The sequence below is a fragment of the Taudactylus pleione genome, unplaced genomic scaffold (assembly GCF_031769625.1).
Source record: "Taudactylus pleione unplaced genomic scaffold, aTauple2 ptg000185l, whole genome shotgun sequence".
NCBI classification, from domain to species: Eukaryota; Metazoa; Chordata; class Amphibia; order Anura; family Myobatrachidae; genus Taudactylus; species Taudactylus pleione.
Genome location: NW_028284587.1, coordinates 1,279,305 through 1,298,978, shown reverse-complemented (window position 1 = coordinate 1,298,978; position 19,674 = coordinate 1,279,305). Strand labels below are relative to the sequence as shown.

The window sequence follows — 19,674 nt, the reverse complement described above, 5'->3', positions numbered from 1 at the left end:
ATCACATGGGGCTGTGCATATTGCTGGGGAATAGGGATCATTATCCCCCTGACCCCGGTCACTATCCCATCACATGGGGCTGTGCATGTTGCTGGGGAATAGGGATCACTACCCGAGTAGGGATGGGACATCGGTAGTACTGATGTTAATAATGGCCAAAAACATTGTTTAGCCCAAAGGTTCCCAAACTCTGTCCTAACAGTCAAGGTTTTAGAGACTTGACCACAGGTGCCGTAATTAGTACCTCAATTTGATTTTAACCACCTGTGCTAAGCCATGGATATTTCTGAAACCTGACCTGTTGGGGAGCCTTGTGGACCGCGTTTGGGAATTTCTGGTTTAGCCCTAAACTTTAGTTTCTAAACAACAATGGTTTCTGATATTATCCAATGTTTATACTTAAAGTAAAGTAGCAAAGGACTATACTCGAGCAGAGGTGACTTAATTAGTACCTCAGTTATTTTTATCTAGCCATCTGTGCTCAACCAGGGATATCAGGAAAACTTGGACTATCAGTGTGCCTTGAGGACCAAGGTTGGGAAATATTGGTGTAAACCATTGCAGCTAAGCAGCTCTATGTAGGGTGCTTTCTGTTCTCAGTCATCCAATTGCTACAATACCAGGACAAGGTTGTTCTATTAATATTTACAAATGCACATCCATGACAGGAAGACAACAGAAGGAAACAGATGAAGAAAAAATATAGATATCTATCACATATTATATAAAAGATGGGTTGGGTACGGGATGCTGACGGTCAGAATCCCAATACCGGCACCGATTGGTAGGTACACCGCTGCTGCTGCAGTAGTGACTGGGAATCCTGAACCAAAAAGCAGAGTCTTGGTATACAGTATCTGGGACAGTCGTAGCAGCTTTACACCTACCAGGATATTGAACACTTGTTCATCCCGGGTCGGACCCAGCTTCCACCCAGGTCAGTCCCGTTAAAACCTATGGATGTTATTAAAATGCATTTGTGGCTGCTAGTCAGGCTGTGGGTCAAGCTGAAGTTCAGGCGAGTCGGTGGGAAACCAGTGGCTGCTGAGATGCCTGGTGAGGGCTGTCTACTCTCTGCAGGGCTCTTGGACCACCAGTGGCTGCAGAGATTGCTGGTGAGGGTTCTCTGTGCTCCATCTACTGCTGCTGCAATGGCTACATGTGCTGTCTCTCTGCGGGGCACTATCCGTGGGGAAGGGAGCTTTTTTTTTTTTTACCTCTCAATGGCTCCAGACCTAAGAGCCCTAAGGGGTATAGTTACTAAAGTGCAGTTTTATAGAAGTGGAGATGTTGCCCATAGCAACCAGATTCTAGCTCTTTTCTTCTAAAAGGTGCTAGTTAAATTATACGCAGAATCTGATTCCTTGGGTTAAATTTACTAAGGGTCAATTTTCAGTGTCATTCTATTGAGTGGTAACTTTGACAATCTGGTATTTACTAAAGGCAAAACCGACTCAAACTCCCCAGAACTTCGACTTCACACACAAATAGAACTTCAAATAGGTCATCAGTACTTCTCCATAGCCATCAGTAGAAGAAGCTTATTTACTAACAGTCCATTTGAAAATAGACCACACATGACCCAAAATAGCAATTTTTAATAGAACGATCAGAAACAGTTCTATTTTATTTTAAATCATGTAGCATTGTCTGAAAACTCACTATGACGGACTAAAACATGGGAGAGAAGCATATGGGGCACTCGTGCCATTAAATGTCTGATTTATACAGCCAAACAATGACTTTTAAAAAATCGTGGATATGCAAATTAGCATATTTTGTGAGGATGTTGGTTCTACTTTGGTGGATTTTAAATGGAACCAAAATCATCTTTTAGTAAATTTACCCCCTTGTGTCTTGCAACAAAGTTACACTACCAAATGGTGATCTTGTGCCTTGTATACTACTTGCAAACACGTCTGATCTTTCTCCATGGGCTGTAAGCAAAGAGCAGACAGAATTCCAGAGGACAATCTCCAGTTCCTGAAGGTCAGTAAAAAGGGTATTCGAGCCTGGGCAGCTAAGCACCAAGCTCCTAAGCCCTCAGACATTTAGCATAGTCGGTGGGTTGCACACTGGAATTTTCTGTGGTGGGAGTTCATTTGCTTCTCTTCTGTGACAGTCGGTTTGATACTGCAGATGCCTGGGTGACAGTAATACTCACACTCCCCATTCCTGGAGATAAGACAAAGGGATAACGCTCTACAGGAATCCATTCTGTCCAAACCTCTTTGTAGTCCATAACCAAGACAGAGATTGCTTATTTTGAACCTCCATGGGGCATCTGCTTCTAATGATCCTTTGCTCCCAGCGTGGGGTGGGTGCAAGTCCCGATATCAACGTGTCAGACAGAAATAGTGGGTGTTGCGGCCTACCGCAAGTAGACAAACATAATCGTCATAGATGGGTGGATACACACTGTGGCTAATGGCAGTCGCGGCACTGAAGGGGTTAATTCCCGTGCTGCGGTGCCATATTGGAATACGTTACCGGCACTAGGCGCTGTGTGTTTTTAATTGTGGGCGGGGAACCAGGAGCTAAGCTTTCTGACATCCCAGCGCTGCAGCGCAGTAAAGTTGCTGTTAGCCCCCTGTCTGCGGCAGCAGGGTACGGTGTGAAAAGAGCCACTGCAGCTGGCATGTGGTACCGGCGCCCCAGCACTACAGGGCAGCAAGAGGTCGCTGTAGCCAGGACTGCAGGGCTATGAGTGGCCACATGCTGGGGTACAGGAAGAGCCAGGACTCCATCACTGAGAGCGGCAGTAAGGGGTGCCCACAGCCGGTGGCTGCAGCTCTCAGGGGGACCAGTAGTAAGTCTGACTGGAAAGTGTGCACAGAGCTGCCCGCTAGGAGGACTGGGAAAGCCGGCTCCCAGTGAGAAATCCAATACTGTTAACCCCCAGTGCACTGCACCAGGAAAGTATGAAAGGTAAAGCTGCTGGAATCATGGCATGGTCCCAGGCTGCAGAGCTGAGTGCCCTACACAGGGGCGTTCCAGCACTGCAGGGCTGTTTTAGCAAAGCCCAGAGCTCGCTGTGGGCTGCTGGATGCTCTAGCCCAGTGATTCCCAACCTCAGTCCTCAAGGCACACTAACAGTCCTGGTTTTAGTGCTATCCATGTTTAAGCACAGATGGTTAAATCCAAATAACTAAGGTACTAATTAAGGCACCTGTGCTCAACTATGGCTATCCTTAAAACCTGGACTGTTAGTGTGCCTTGAGGACCGTGGTTGGGAACCCCTGCTCTAGCCCCTTCCAGCGAAACAAAATGCCCTCCTATGCAGCCTCATGCCTGAAAGTGGTATGGGGAGCTGGCCAATGCAGCCTGCTAATTCTTTTCAGGGTGCTCCTAAGGGCTTTTTCTCGGTGTCCAGGGGACTGCTGGCTGGAGGTCTCATCTGCCTTGTCCTGAAGCAAAGATTCAAGTAGAGAAGGCAGCTATGAGCCACTAGTAGATTCCAGGAAGTAGGGAACTTTTTCTCATCCCAGACATGTCAGCACCTGAGCATTGACTATCATGACAGGTGGGCTCAGGCACAGAGGAATGAGCAATCCCTACTGCGCATTAGGGACAATGTTAACGGTAAGCATGGTAGGCACATGCACTTAACTGGATTGGGTAAAAACCAAAGTGTGGACTTACCTCCTGTGGTGATATGTATTGGAAGTAAGATAAAAGAGGAGTGCTTTGAAAGTGTGTATATTTTTGTACATCAAGATGGAATGAACTGCTGTAACATCTATATGCTGTGATACCCCCCAAGGGGGAAGAGTCTGTTTCAGCAATAAACATTTTTAAGACGTCTGTATCCTACAGCAATAAAATTGTGCCAAACACTATTCCGTTCGCCAGCTGTTCTGTATTGAGCCCAGTGTCTCCAAGCTCAAGCCCTCTGCCAGCTACCGTGCATGGCCTGGTCCATTGCTGTGGGTGCCGCGGAAGAACAGTAAAGGCAGCAGCAGATACATCCCACTCAGAATCAGCCAATGAAACCGCTTTCCCAGCATTTAGATGGAAAGAATAGTGAGCAGAAACCACAGAAGATTAAACTAAAACTGATCCCCAATCAGTAATTTTCTACAGCTTTTGTTGACACAAACTGAAAACAGGTCTCAGAGAAGCAACAGCCACTTCATATAAAGGGGGAAATGTAATAGCCAGCATTGGCACAAATCCGGTGGGTCTGCTTGTTTTTGTTTGTTTTTTTAAAGCCAGGTTTCGTTTTGCCTTTTAAGTTATTGCCATTTTAATAATAATAATAAAAAAAAAAAAAAGACCAGAATTGCAGACTATTTTTTTTCCTGCATAGACCTAAAAAAGGAGTGTTCTGGTAAAACTTACCCTGGTTAACTCTCTTTCTTCGAAGTCCACAGGGAGACAATGGGTTGTAGGTGGGACTTGTAGGACTGGACACCAACAGCAAAGCTTTTTCAATCCCAGGATGCTCCGGTCCTTCCCCTTATACCCTGCCCACAGTCTGAAGGCAACTCAGCTTTGTTAACAAGCCCAAGGCAGGATACGAGAGAAGAAATACTGGTATACTGAGGAATCACACTCTCACAGAGAAGGAAACAAGTCACCAAGAGAATAAACCCATAGAAGCCAGGTGCGTCAGGGCAGGCAGGCACCCTATGGACTTTGAAGAAAGAATTAACAAGGGTAAGTTTTAACAATGCCTTTTCTTTTTCGGGGTCCATAGGGCTCCACAGGGAGACAATGAGGATGTCTCAAAGCAGTTCAAGGGCGGGGACACTCCTGAGCTGAGAGGAGAACCCGACGCCCGAAGGAAGCATCCTGAGAGGCAAATGTATCAAAGGCATAGAACCTAAGAAAGGTGTGGACAGAAGACCACGTGGCCGCCTTGCATGGTTCAGCAGAGGCGCCAGGGCGGACTCCCCACAAGGGACCCACAGAGCAAGTGGAATAAGCAGATACTGTAGTAGGCACAGGAAAGCCAGTCTGCATGTAAACTTGTGAGATAGTCATGTAAATCCATCTGGCCAGAGCCTGTTAGCTGGCCATCCCTTCTTATGGAATCCATATAGGATGAAGAGGGAGTCCGATTTCCTGATGGAACTGGTACATTCCACGTAGATTTACAGAGCACATGCAAAGAAGCCTCACCTGCCGAGAGGTCTGGTGAGAACTACAATTTCCTCATTAAGGTGGAAACGAGAAACCACCTTGGGAAGGAAGCCAGGGCACATTCTAAGAACAGCCCTGTCCTGATGAAAGATCAAAAAGGGGAAGCGACGTGAAAGGGCCCCTAAATCTGATACCCTACGAGCAGATGCTAGAGCCAGAAAAAACAGTCTTTGCAGTGAGCCATTTGATATCTACTGAATCCAGGTGTTCAAATGGAGGTTCCTGAAGTGCGTGGAGAACCACTGACAAATCCCACGGAGCCACAGTAGGGACAAAGGGAGGTTGTATACGTAGAACTCATTGCAGGGATGTGTGAACATCCAGTAGAGGAGCAATTTTGCGCTGGAACCAGATGGAGAGAACAGAGACGTGCACTTTCAGAGATGCTAGGCGGAGTCCAAGATCCAGTCCAGCCGGAAGACAAGTATTCTAGAAACCTTAAAAACTTGAGGGTCCTAGTTTCTAGGGGCACACAACTGGAAATATTTATGCCATACCCGGTAATAAATCCTGGCAGAGGCTGGTATACATGCTCTGATCATGGTCTGGACCACAGAGCTAGAAAATCCCTTAGACCTTAGGAGGGATGTCTCAAGAGCCAAGCTGTTGGACAGGCGGGCCAGATCCGGATGTAGACAGGGACCCTGAGACAACAGGTCTGGTCATAGAGGAAGTTGAAGAGGAGCATCTATGGAGAGACTTTGAAGATCAGAGTACCAATGGCATCTGGGCCAAGCCAGAGCCACCAACAGGAACTGTGCCCCCCAAGGAAGAAGGGAGCATGGAGAGAAGAGGTACACCACATAAGGGTAACCTCACAGATAATGCGTCCACGAAGGCTGCATTGGGGTCCCTTGACCTGGCTCCATACACTGGAAGTTTGTGGGTGTGTCGTGAAGCCATGAGATCTAGTAGACCCCATTTGTCCACCAGGAGCTGGAAGACTTCTAGATGTAGAGACCACTCAATTGCATGCACGTCGTGACAGCTGATAAAATCCACTTCCCAATTGAGAATTCCTGGGATAAACACTGCGGTGATGGCTGGGAGATGGCGTTCGGCTTATGTTAGAATGCGGGACACTCCTGCCATTGCTGTCTGACTTTGACTGCCTCCTTGGTGATTAAGGTAGGCCACTGCCCTGAAAAATATCCTGTGCCAGGGTGAGAGCTCGGTAGATGGCTCGTCCTTGGAAGGAGTGCTGGCCGGCCACTGCGCTTCACCCGCGCAGGCTTGCATCCGTGGTTAGGAGTACCCAGTCCGGGATCTAAAAGGGGTGCCCCTTTTTCAAGCGGGAGGTCTGTAGCCACCACGCTAGGGACAGGCGAACCTCCGGCGAGAGAGGCCCATCATCTGGGATCTGAGCAGATGGGGCAGCCCATTCCACCTAGAGATCAGGTGTTGTAGGGGCCTGGAGTGAAACTGAGCGAACTTCACCATGTCAAAAGGTGGACACCATGGATTCCAGGGTCTGCATTGCAGAGTGAATTGACACTAGGCAACTGTGTAGTAGTCTGCGCATCCGGTGCTGTAATACCGAGATTTTGTCTGCTGTTAGACTCTCAGGTTCAGAGGATCTTCCTAAGTGGGCTCTCAGATGTACCATGCTTTGAGAAGAAGTCAAGCTAGACTTTTTCCAGTTGATCAGCCAACCGAACGTTTGTAGAAAGGCAATGGTTATCTGTAGATGGCGGTGAAGAATTTCTGGGGAGCTGGCCAACAGCAAGAAATTGCTTAAGTATAGGAGCAGTCTGATCCTTTGATGACAAAGGTAGGCCACCATATAACTGCCATGATCTGGGTAAAGACCCGAGGATCTGTAGAAAGGCCAAAAGGCAGAGCTTGAAATTGATAATGTTGCTGTAATATAGCAAACCGGAGATATTGTTGAGAAGGTGCTATAGGTACATGTAGGTAAGCGTCCTAAATGTCCAGAGACACCATAAAAGTCCCCAGGCTGCATAACCAGGACAATAGAGCGTAGTGTTTCCATATATGAAACCTGGGTACCCTGATAAACTTGTTCAGAGACTTGAGGATAGGCCGATGAGATCCGTTGGGCTTTTGAACTAAGAAAAGGGTAGAATAACAGCCTTCCCTCGCTCTGAGGAGGGGACTGAAATTATTACTCCTGAGAGCAGTAAGGGCTGAATGGCCTTTTGGAGCAACAGGGCCTTGCTGGGATCCGATGGAGGTCCTGTGCAAAAGAACTACTGGGGGGGTCACCTCAGGAATGAGAGGGCATATCCGTGAGAGACCACTTCTCTTACCCAGGCGTCTGATGTGGTCCGATGCCAAAACTGGGCGAGGCCCACCCAGTCAGGCTGAAGGCTTGTTCTCAGGTTTGGTAGGTGGGCATCTAGTAGCCCAGGTCTGTTTGGTCCTAGGCTTGGAGGCCTTAGTGGATGCCTTGGAAAGACTGACCTTTAGCTTTTCTTTGAGGACGAAAGGAATACATCTGAGGCTTCACATTATATGCAGAGGGCAAGAACACCATCTTGGAAGCTACCAAGGTAGTCACAATTTTGTCCAATCCTGTGCCAAACAGGCTCTCCCCTGAATAAGGCAGAAACCCCAATGCCTTTTTAGAGTCCGAATCTGCCTTCCGTGAGCGAAGTCAAACAATACAGTGGGAAATTACAGAAGTGGCAGATGCCTTGGAAGCTAGGAAAGCAGAATCCAAAGCTGCTTCACCTAAGTTTGGAGGCTGCATCTCTAATGTGAGATATGTACGACAGCTGTTCCCTCGAAGCATCAGAGGGAACAGCTATCTTCTAGGGCCTCTGCCCAACTCTCAATGGCTTTTACCACCCAGGCCGCAGCCCTAGCAGGACGAGTAATAGCTCCTGTAAGAGAGTATATATATTTCAGACAAACTTCAATCCTATCCGTAGTTTCCTTTAAGGAGGTTGCAGTATGAATAGGTAAGGTAGCATTCTTAACCAGACGTGTCCATTGCATTTAGGGCCTGATTCAGAGCCGGATGCAATTAGCGCTCGCTCGTCCAGAAAATAGGGGTGGCTATTCAAATGAACCGTTCGCTCTTTGCGGTCTGTTCACGCCTCTAGATCTGAACGAGCGAACAAAACTTGCGGTCGTTTTTTTGAAAAATGCGCCCCCTGGCTGCTCGCATCCTACGTCATGTCCGCTATTTATTAGATTAATCGAGTACATCGACCAGCGTATGAACTGCTCGCTATTCTTGTGGTTGGTTTTTGCTACCACAATCTTGCGAGCAGTTCTGGCTATAAAATAACCCAGTGACGTGGTCAATGACGCTGCTGTTTTAATTATGCACACCCTTAAAACGCCCGTTTTGACCTTTAAGCACGCCTGCGTTCGGATCTCCACTCCCCGTTTTCAAGCACCTTCCCGTTACCACCCACATACGCCTCATTCTGTCACTCAAAATAGCAGGCATTCGCTATTTAGCGAACAAACGAATTTCGACCGCACTGACTGGTTCGCGCATGCGTATAACGATCCGTACGCATGCGCAGTTGGGCAAACATCGCTCGGAGTGAACGAGTGGCCACTTACAAGCGGCTCTGAATCAGGCCCTTAGTCCATTCCCATTTAGTACAATCAGTAGCTAGTGAGGAAACTCTGGCAAAACTACCTTTTGTTGCTTAAATAGTGGCTCTTTTGCCTTAGGAGTGGGCTCTGTCATATTTGAAGGATAGATTTTACAGCTTTCACAAGTGCAGGTATATCCAATTCAGAGGGGGCTCCTCTCCCGATGGGGAGTCAGAGCGAGAGATCTGGGTCTTCAGCCTCCCCAGATGAAAAACAGAATCTGATAACTGGGTGGGCTTTGAAGATAATACAGCACGCTTAGTAGGTTTACTAGGCAAGTGTCTCTCCTTTTGTAGCATGTGTTGAAAAGCTGTAGAGGTATTAACCAGACACTGCACTGAGGCAGAAAACATGTCTACCCATGAGGGAGACAAAGGATTTGCAGGTAGTACCTGTTGTGGCTATCCCATAGGGGGAGCTACCACAGGGACGCTAGGTGGTCCGTAATTTTTGGCAGCACCAGTGAAAAAGGTAGCCCAGGGTGGGTCTTGAGAGGATATCGAGGCTGATGGGCCCGGGGCAGTATAACAAGATGCACAAAGACCATCCTGAATAAGTTCCTCTGAAGCTAAGGCTGCGGAGCAGGACTGACAGGACCCAGAATGGGAGCAGCAGGCTGCTTGTAATTCTTCCCTCTGCCAGACAAAGCTGCAAGAATAAATGTAACACACAATCTGGTGCAGTGAGCAACCCAGAATTATGTGCAATATGGCAGTGTCGTGCGCAACAGCAATATATAGCATGTTATAGCCCTCACAAATATAGGGAGATGTGAGGTACAATAAACCCCCTATACCTTTAGTATGCCAGGGTTATAGTGAAATAAAGGGAAAGATATAAGCTGACAGTTATAAGGAAAGAGCAGCACTAGCACAAGTCATATACAATGCAGAATATGCAATATAACTGCAGTGGGCACTATATAATCTGGCCCTTGGGAGAGGTATTCAGGGAGACTGGACCCAGCGTCCCAGAGACCTGAATGCAGAAAATGACTGGCGGAGGATGAGGGAGGAGCTGCAAGACCACAGTGGAATGGCGCCCTGAGCTGGGGGAGGGGCCGCAGGGAGAGCGCCTTCTCCCATGTGCTGACTTTAACAACCGGGTCCCCTGGCCTTAAATTGTGCTCTGCGCCAGTGCTAGTATTGCCCTGGTAGTCCAGTGGAGTCCGGGATAAACTGATGTCCACAACAGCGCCTCCGGTGTGTCCTGAGACTAGAGCTAAGACTGCGCATTAGGCGCGGGGATCCGCCTTACCTGTCCCTGGGGTCCGGGGAGCCTTGCTAGCTAGGTGCCCCATGGGAGTACCTAGCCGAGGGCTGGTGTCAGTTCGCCGCGGAGGGGTGATGAAGCAGCAGTGCAGAGAACCCAATGAATGTTTTAAATGGTACTTGTGTACTTTACGTACTTAAGTACCAAAAGTTGTCCCCACCTAAAGAAGAAAGTTGTCCGCTCGCCACGCTTCATGCTCAGTGGCTCGCTACAAGGTTGTATTCCCCCTCTATGCCCATTTGGATGGAAAGGAATGATGCTGGACACTGAGAATGATACTGGACACTGGCTGATGACGTCAGGGTCCTCTCCATGAAGGGGATTTAGACATTACCATGATTGATAATAATAATGAGTGTAGGACACTTGGGTTCTCTCTGCAATGAGTCCGTAAAGTACACAAGTGCCCATTTATGTATTACACTAATCAGCTGCTGAAGTCATAAGCAATAAGCAGTATCGTTAGGGATTTCAGCAGGGTCTCTAAGCTAGTGGTGGCAATCTTAAGACACATGAGCACAAAGAACAAAAAAGTAAAATAAATAAGCACCTTAAAAAAAAAAAAAAAAAAAAAACAACAGCAGCAAATAAAACATATCACAGATTTATAAGAAAAGTGACACCTTCCCAAAATGTATGAAACCTCGAAAATCACATCACAAAGGTGAAATGGAGACTTGGATTTCACAACCTGACACTTTGTAAATAAACCCCTGACACTTCTGTTCGTATTTATGCCCAATATTTAAAGGGCAGTGCTTTTACTGGCAAGAAACGGCTAGTAAAAGTACTGCCTTTTTAAATATTGGGTATACCCTACACTTTGTAAATATAGCCCTTTTGCACATAAGCCAAAAACCCAGGTGTGTGAACGTGTATCAACCTAGGTCTGGCATATGTGTGAAAGGTCCAACCCGGATTGACAGTCCTGGGTCCGCGACTCTGGTCGATATCAGAGTTTTTCCCGGGACTTGCAACCTAGGTCGACAACCCGGCTCCAGTCTGAAAGGTGCTACCCAGGTCTTGATGACCTGGGCCACGTTTAAAAGAAATTTGACTGGCTGGGGACAGTAGTGCTTGGAGATTACATCCTCTCCAATCAGCGACTGAATGCTGGAAGACCCAGGTCTTCCGGTGTGAAGGGTGACAACCCGGGAATAACCCGGGTCGTCACCCTTGTGTGAAAGGGGTAGCTTAGCAATGAAAATGCATTGTGGGCTCAAACTGCGAATGGCTGGTTATTTAGCTCTGTGATCACAGCGATCTCTGGCAGAATGGAGATGACCGGATCCGCAATCTATAGAAAATTATCATACACAGCATACCCCTTACTGATGCACCAATGACCACAGTGGCCATACAAGCAGGTTATTGTAAGGTTACTAATGCCATATTCCTTGCCACCAAGAAAACAGTTGATGTGATGCCCAGATTTTAAGTAGTCTTATATACCGTGTGCCAGACAGCATTTTGGAACTGGGCACCACTGAACGTAACATAAAATGGTTAGTATCTGCAGGCTAGTGCAGACTGGAATATGCTTCAGAGACTTTTATTGCAGCCTCAACTAAGCGAATTCTAGCTTAATGCAGCAGGATGGGGCCCAGATAAAAAATAAAATATTTATAAATATACTTGAAAACACACGATACATACTAATGTATTCTCCGATTTGCCAAGTTATCTATTAAAATACATTCCTGTTTATAAATGTAGAGGGCCCTCTACGACCAGTTGAACACAGCAAATTTTCAGAAAAGAAAAAAAAAAGAAAAAATATCTGTCGAGGTCCATAGGGTGCATTTATTTTTGTATTTTGTATGTAGCTGGACAATATTTTCCCTGTAGTCTTGTAAGGAAAGGTCGGTCTTCACAGTATCTCGCACCTTTGGATCAGAGCTCACAATCATTTGGGGAATATAAAAACTTCGACATGGAAATAGAGAAGTCACTGCCTGTATGCTGTCAGCGGGACGTCTCAGTGAGGCCGCTGTCTGAAAATAAATATGAAGACCATGGGCCGCGCTGTGGGACTTTTATACAAGTGGCATTTACCATTCACCAAAGCGCCAAACGTTGGGCTAACTCAGTACACCGTAGGCAGCACGGATTTCGGTGCAGATAGAAAATGGGCAATGTAGACAATCCAGCACTAATCCGTTACTGCTGAGCGGTGCACATTGCCCTACTGATCCGTCATGGGTTTCATACAAACCTACATACACCGACCGTCCGTTTCTGCATAGCAACAAGTGTAAATGGATAAATACCAATTGTGTAAATGAGTCCTAAGTCGGGTCTGTCTGAAATCTTATTGGGGGAATTAGAATAGTGACTCTCCTGTTGTACAGTTGTTAAAATGGGGCTCTTACAGCAACGTGCAGGTTTCTAAAACAAAAGATGCAACAGAGTAAAAATCTGCATTTAAAAAAAAAATAAAGAACAAAAACAAAATGACACATTTTCAATTCCAGTATATCCCGAGGAAGATCCATAGAGCAATTGTTTTACGGTTGGGGGGGTTCATGTCACGTCACTAAGGGACCATTGTGGACAAAATGTCTTGTGAAATATTTTCCCCCAGTTTCCACATAGCTCAGAGCGGTGACTTCTACATCCACGGACGTGCTGTTACGTGGACTTGCTTTTCTGTTGCCAACAACAGGTCAATTATTATACAGTTGAGAAGACCTTTAAATACATGGAATGAAGGAAGGCAAGGTGCAGCCATGCTCGTCAACCAAGATCAGACATCACCCCCTGGGCAATCCCTGAAACATGATCCACTGCCCGATGCCAAGGTGGCCTCACCATCCTGGCCTGGGCTAATCAGTGCTGCAAATGTTAATAAATAAGACTACTTCAAAGCAGCAAAAGATTATACGTAGAGAGTTTTGGCGCTCTACCGTTCTGTGGTCACCACGGTCTGCCAGGGCAAAACACATAAAGCCCTGTATCTGTAGAAGCTAAAACACATCAGCGGGATATCTCCATACGTGGTCCATCTCCAGCCTGGTGTCAAGGCTTGGTGATATGCACCTCACTGCTCCCATTCATGTTGGTGGTGGTGGTGATTATGTACTGAGTCTGAGATGGGTTGGCTGCCGTCTGCTCCATGTCCTCTGGGTTTGCGGACACCTCCTCTGTTAATGTAGAGCTTTTCTTCATCTCCAAATCGCTCTGTCCCTCAGAGATGACATAATGCGTCTGGACGGGGAGACAGAGACAGTAAACCAGTATATCTGAAGGACCTTACTTATCCACAATATAAAAGGTGATTGTCAGGTCACACTCCGCACAAAAGTTACCTGGGTTACCGCTTTCACTCGACCACCGTTAACTGGGGTAACAGGGGTGCCCACAGCCGCTTCCGCTATAACATACTGCCCTTGAGGTAACATCATCTGGATCTCAGAGGCTGCAAAAGTAGAGAGACCAAAGTGAGGAGCCAGCTGCGTTTGCGGGCAACAGTCCCTAAATCCCTTAAACCCCCCTCACACACACTGTCCCCGGGATCCTGCCAATCCCGTTATGAGCTTCTTGCCCAGAGCATCATTATTGTTATGCATACAACCAATAAGACACCTGATTGGACGCAGATCCTTTCTTGTCCATGTGCACCCCTTAGTCCTGGTAGCATTTAATCACCTAGCCAAGGAGGAGAGTTTATTCATGGGACCAACAACTGAAAACAGGGCCTCTTTCTGACCTGAAAGATCTGTATTATACAAGATGCACTGCTGAATAAAAGGCAAGAGACTACCCCCGCCCTGTTGTTGCAGCACATTACTTGTTGCGCTCACAGCCAGATGGGCTACAGCACATAATTTTTCTCACTTTTGCAGCCTACTTTTTTGGTCCTTGAGGGAGCACTAAAAACTGCACAGCTGGTCAGACTAAAGGAAGAGTATAATGAAGGACTATGAACCAGAGAGTGTATTGCCCATTAGAATACCATGGAAGAAAAATAAAATGGTGCTGATAGTGGGTCCTTTGCAGTCCCAACAGCATCCAGACTTACGGTAACCCCGAAAAGAGTTCCAGCCGCTGGGCAGGTATGCGTGCTGCACTGTGGAGTTGGCTTGTGTATGAGAGGTCGGCGTCTGCATCTGTGAAGGGCTGACATCCTGCTCTGCTTCTTGGGGGGAGGGACTGAGAGACTGCCCTCCAACCTGGGGATGATCATAGACAGAAAACTACTGCTTATAAGAGCAGATATAAAGATGTTACATATACTTGACAATGTGTAAAAGCTAGCACCCCCAGGAGGGTACAGGGGCCTGGCGATCAGGAATTCCTATACAGGGTTTATCTGTCACATTAGAGAAATTAAAGAATAAAGCATGATGCAGGATGGGAGATTGTGCACACAATGGGAGGGGAATGAGGGGGTGTAGATGTACTCCTATCCCAATGCTTTGGTGACCAATACAATTAACAATACAGTAACCAGAGACAAAGAAAAGTTACTTTAACGGGATTCACATCGGCACTGAGCAATCTTGATTGTGACATTGTATTGTGCTAGATCCTTAATACCAATAACAAGACACTCACTGAATACATTGTAATCATTACAGAACATTGGTTCCCTCACCATAGTATTAGGAGCACATCTACACTCCCCAGCCCTTTCCCATGCTGTGCCCACTCTCCCACTCCTCATCCGATCCCGCTTTGCTTAGACAGTTATTAGAGACATCTGCTGGTAGTCACCTGAGAGGGCGCCTGTGTGTTGCTGGTAGGCTCAGCCACTTGGATGTGCTGAACTTGGATGGCATGCTGGGTGTACCCTTGGGAGTCTTGCAGCTGCGCCATGTCCACTGTGGAGTGCTGGGACTGGTGAGGAGACGGAGCCTGGGCAGGAGAAACACAATATCTCAGATTCTACCCATCCCAAGCCACAAATCACGGCATTTCCCGTTTCTAACTAGGCCACACGTATCAAGAACTAAAACACTAATCTGTACTTGTTAAACACCAGTTAAGGCAAGAAAGCTTTAGTTCCTTACACTGATCAGCCTTTACATTAAACCAGGGCTCGACAAAATTTTTGTAAAATCTAGGAGCCATCTTAAAAGTTTAGGAGCCAGACCATCGTCCATTACCAAAATATATGAAAGCTTGTATAGACCACCACGCATGCCCTTTCAGTGCCCCTCAACCTAGTAGTAATCCCCCTGTCATATTGCCCCCAGTAGTAAGCCCCCAGTAATAGTGCCTACAGTAGTAAGCCCCCAGTAATAGTGCCCCCAGTAGTAAGCCCCATGTAATAGTGCCTACAGTAGTAAGCCCCCAGTAATAGTGCCTACAGTAGTAAGCCCCATGTAATAGTGCCCCCAGTAGTAAGTCCCCTTTAATAGTGCCACCATTGAGCACCTATTAGAGGTAACCAATTCCCCCCCCCCCCCCCCCCAGGCAAACCCACCCCTTCGCAGCAACACTGTGCAGTTATCCCTCCCCCCCAAATTGACACATTACTGGGCAGCTACGGGGGGGGAGGGGGGGGGGGGGTGGCTAAATTATCCCAGGAAGAATCCCCCCCACCTCCCCGTCTGCGATAGCTATACCCTGCACGGCCGCAATTCCACCTCACCCCCCACCCCCTCCCATCGGCGGTGGCCATACCCTGCACGGCCGCAATCCAGGCCCTCGCATAACAGCTCTTACCAGAACTCAAGAGCAGTTTATTACACTGTAACTTGTGATAGAAGGGTGGGCTCTGGGATTGCTTTAGTGGTACTGTAATAATTACAGCACCGCTAAAGCAAACCCGGAGTCCACCCTTCTATCACAAGCTCTTACCGAAGCTCTATGCAGCCAGCCAGACGGATGAGGGAGCAGGTGTCGCTGCAGGAAGAGGAGTCAGAGAGCCGGGACGGATGAGGAAGACGGTGAGCGGGTATCGCCACAGGCGGAGGAGCCAAACAGCCGGGACGGAGGGTGAGTCAGTCAGCGCACGTATGAAATGGCCGACCAGGAACCTCCGCTAGGGAACTGTTTCCTGGGATCCTCCCTCCCTGAAATCTGGTCGCCAGGCAACAAAATCTAGTCGCCATGGCGACCTGGCCCCCGGGATTTGTCGAGCCCTGCATTAAACACCTGCCTAATATTGTGTCGGTCCCCCTATCCCCTGCCCTGGGGTATCTGGCACCAAGACGTTAGCAGCAGATCCTTTAAGCTCTGTAAGCGGTGAGAAGGGGCCTCCATAGCTCAGATTTGTTTTTCCAGCACACCCCACCGATGCTCGATCCGATGGAGATCTGGGGAATTTAGAGGCCAAGTCGACACCCTGATCTCTTGGTCACGTTCCCCAAACCATTCCTGAGCAATATCTGCATTGTGTCAGGGCGCATTATCCTGGTGACAGAGGCCACTGCCATCAGGGAACACCGCTGCAATGACGGGGTGTACTTGGTCTGCAACAATATTTCGTTTAGCTGGTACGTGTCACAGTAACATCCACATGAATGGCAGGACACAAAGGTTTCCCAGGAGAAAGTTGCCCAGAGCATTACACTGCCTCCGCCGGCTTGCCTTCTTCCCATAGTGTATCCTGGTGCCATCTCTTTCCCAGGTACACGAAGCACAAGCACATGGTCGTCCACATGATGTAAAAGAACACATGACTCATCAGACCAGGCCTCTTTCCATTTTTCCATGGCCCAGTTCTGATGCTCATGTGCCCGTTGTTGGTGCTTTTGGAGGTGGACAGGGGTCAGCATGAGCACTCTGACTGGTTTGCAGCTATGCATCCCTATATGCAGCAAGCAATGAAGCACTGTGTGTCCTGACATCTTCCTATCATAGCCAGCATTAACTTTGTCAGCAGTTTGTTCTACAGAGCTCTCCTTTGTGATAGGACCAGACGGGCTAGCCTTCTCTTCCCACGTGCATCAATGAGCCTTGGGTGCCCATGACCCTGTGTGATAGGACCAGACGGGCTAGCCTTCTCTTCCCACGTGCATCAATGAGCCTTGGGTGCCCATGACCCTGTGTGATAGGACCAGACGGGCTAGCCTTCGCTCCCCACGTGAATCAATGAGCCTTTGGTCCTATCACACGGAGTCATGGGCACCCGACGGACTAGCCTTCGCTCCCCACGTGCATCAATGAGCCTTGGGTGCACATGACCCTGTGTGATAGGACAGGATGGGCTAGCTTTCTCTTCCCACGTGCATCAATGAGCCTTGGGTGCCCATGACCCTGTGTGATAGGACCAGACGGGCTAGCTTTCTCTTCCCACGTGCATCAATGAGCCTTGGGTGCCCATGACCCTGTGTGATAGGACCAGACGGGCTAGCCTTCGCTCTCCACGTGCATCAATGAGTCTTAGGGTGCCCATGACCCTGTGTGATAGGACCAGAGGGGCTAGCCTTCTCTTCCCACGTGCATCAATGAGCCTTGGGTGCCCATGACCCTTTGTGATAGGACCAGACGGGCTAGCCTTCGCTCCCCACGTGCATCAATGAGCATTGGGTGCCCATGACTCTGTCGCCAATTCACCGGCTGCCCTTACATTGACTTCTTTTGGTAGGTAATAACCACTACATACCAGGAACACCCCACAAGATCTGGGATTTTTTTAGATGCTCTGACCCCATCTGCCATCACAATTTGGCCCTTGTCAAAGTCGCTCAGATCCTATGCTGCCTATTTTTCCGGCTTCCAACACATCAACTGAGTGTTCACTTGCTGCCTAATATACCCCACCCCAGGTGCCGCTGTAATTAGATAATTAATGTCATGCACTTCACCTCTCAGTGGTTTTAATTTTATGGCTGATCAGTGTATAGATTAAGCCCTGGTGAGAAACCGGGTCCAGATATAACCATTACATTTAGACACTGTTTCACTAGGCATACAATGATGTTTATACAAGACAGGACACAATGATACACTGAACCCTTAATCTCCCCATTCCCATGTAGTAAGGAATGATCCCACAATCACAGCTCTGGGGCCCTGGGTTTGCTTCCAACAAGGGATGTGTACTTTGCATTTGTGGGGGTTTCATTTGTGTAATCTGGTTTTCCCCCATTGTCCAAACACAGAATTGTAACTGGCTTCTGACTGATGCGAATGCTCTCAGTGCTGCAGAATACCCATCAACCTAGGAAAAGAAAGTATCGGAATGGACAAAAGCATAGAGAGCACAAAGGAAACATTATAAAGGAATCTAAAAATACCTGGTCACATTGGCAACTTTCTAATTAGGCTTTATTACAAGGAATAATTATGCACAATCTGCTGCCTTCTCGTTACCGGAGACAGCGGCAGTCAGAAAGGAAGTGAGCACTGTGCCCCACGTCTGCCACATAAGTGTAGGTTATCATTATAGGCCGGTCAGAAAGGAAGTGAGCACTGTGCCCCACGTCTGCCACCTAAGTGTAGGTTATCATTATAGGCCGGTCAGAAAGGAAGTGAGCACTGTGCCCCACGTCTGCCACCTAAGTGTAGGTTATCATTATAGGCTGGTCAGAAAGGTAGTGAGCACTGTGCCCCACATCTGCCACATAAGTGTAGGTTATCATTATAGGCCGGTCAGAAAGGCAGTGAGCACTGTGCCCCAAGTATGTAGAGACCGTCTGGGCCCGGGGATAGCGCACTGCTGTTACCTGGTAAAGGTGCAGGCAGTCAACGTGGTCCTGGATGGCAGGCGCCATCTTGCCGGGTTTCTTGTTGGCGGCTCCTGTGGGGAGAGCGCCGACTACAGACCGCCTGCAGGTGAGACCTACAGCAACACCACACTGGACAAGCTGATCTTGGAAGCTATGCAGTGTTGGGCCTGGATAGTGCTTGGATGGAAAACCACCTGGGATACCAGGTGCTGTAGGTAAATGCAGGCCAGTCCAAGTGCTTTCCCCACTGAGGGGAGTGACACTTGAAGGAAGGAGCAGTGAGGCTCGCTTCAGTACGAGGGAGGGGGGGGAAACCATGGCTGCTGGTTCCCCTCGCTCTCTCCAGTGGCAAAATGCAGGCTCCCAGGAAGTCTGGTTACAGCTTTTTAAAGGACACAAGCCTGAACAGCATGGAGGGAGGATAGAGCAAGCTCCTTTCCCTCTGCAGCATACAGCTAAGTAGTTTTCAGCATTACTGTAATCTGTTCTTGTGCCTGCTTGGAGTGTTTGCATATTCGTTGCCACTTGTTTTTTTGTTAAATAAAAGTTGTTTTTTTTGTTGTTGTTTTCTGGGTTGACTGCTGCGGCAGGGCAGCGCAGGAAGGGGGGTGCTCTAATGACGGACAAAAAGTCCACAAAGGGCCAGAACCCCACTATGGCTATATTTTTTTACATGTGCCCAGTGTCAGGCTAAATTGCCGTGTGGACAACTGGATGCAGGGGCTTTGTGTATGGACTGTCAGCTGGGGCCCACATGTGCACAGCCAGCTGGGGGAGCCACTCCGCTTACGGAGGAGCCAGCATGGGTTCAGGCTATGAGCCGTTCACTCTCTGACCTGGTGACGTTACTCCGCTGTAGAGAGGAATTAGCCCAAGCAGCGCCAGCGCCTGTGTTGTCCTCACTGCCTGCTGTTGCAGGGGGTGGTTACCAGGGTCCTGATCCTCCTTGGGTCCGTACCATGGAGCGCTCGGCAGTAGGGGTCGAGAAAGTATTAGCCTTTATGGAATGCTTCTTTGAGGAGTCTAAACTACGTATAAGCGTCCTCCTCCATCCAGTGTT

The 19,674-nt window shown here is 48.2% G+C and overlaps 1 protein-coding gene across 2 annotated transcripts in view; it reads right to left on the bottom strand.

Moving 5' to 3' along the window:
- Nucleotides 1–11,601: 11,601 nt before the first annotated feature.
- The window catches only part of PRDM10 (PR/SET domain 10), a 122,399-nt gene continuing 114,326 nt past the window's right edge, over nt 11,602–19,674 (bottom strand). For both annotated transcript variants that reach the window (XM_088476244.1, XM_088476245.1), the window contains exons 20-23: nt 14,710–14,850; nt 14,015–14,165; nt 13,302–13,411; nt 11,602–13,200 (exon numbers count right to left, since the gene is read on the bottom strand). In XM_088476244.1, the coding sequence (XP_088332370.1) occupies nt 13,012–13,200; nt 13,302–13,411; nt 14,015–14,165; nt 14,710–14,850 (591 nt within the window). In that variant the 3' untranslated portion in view covers nt 11,602–13,011. The remainder of the gene's footprint in view (nt 13,201–13,301; nt 13,412–14,014; nt 14,166–14,709; nt 14,851–19,674) is intronic.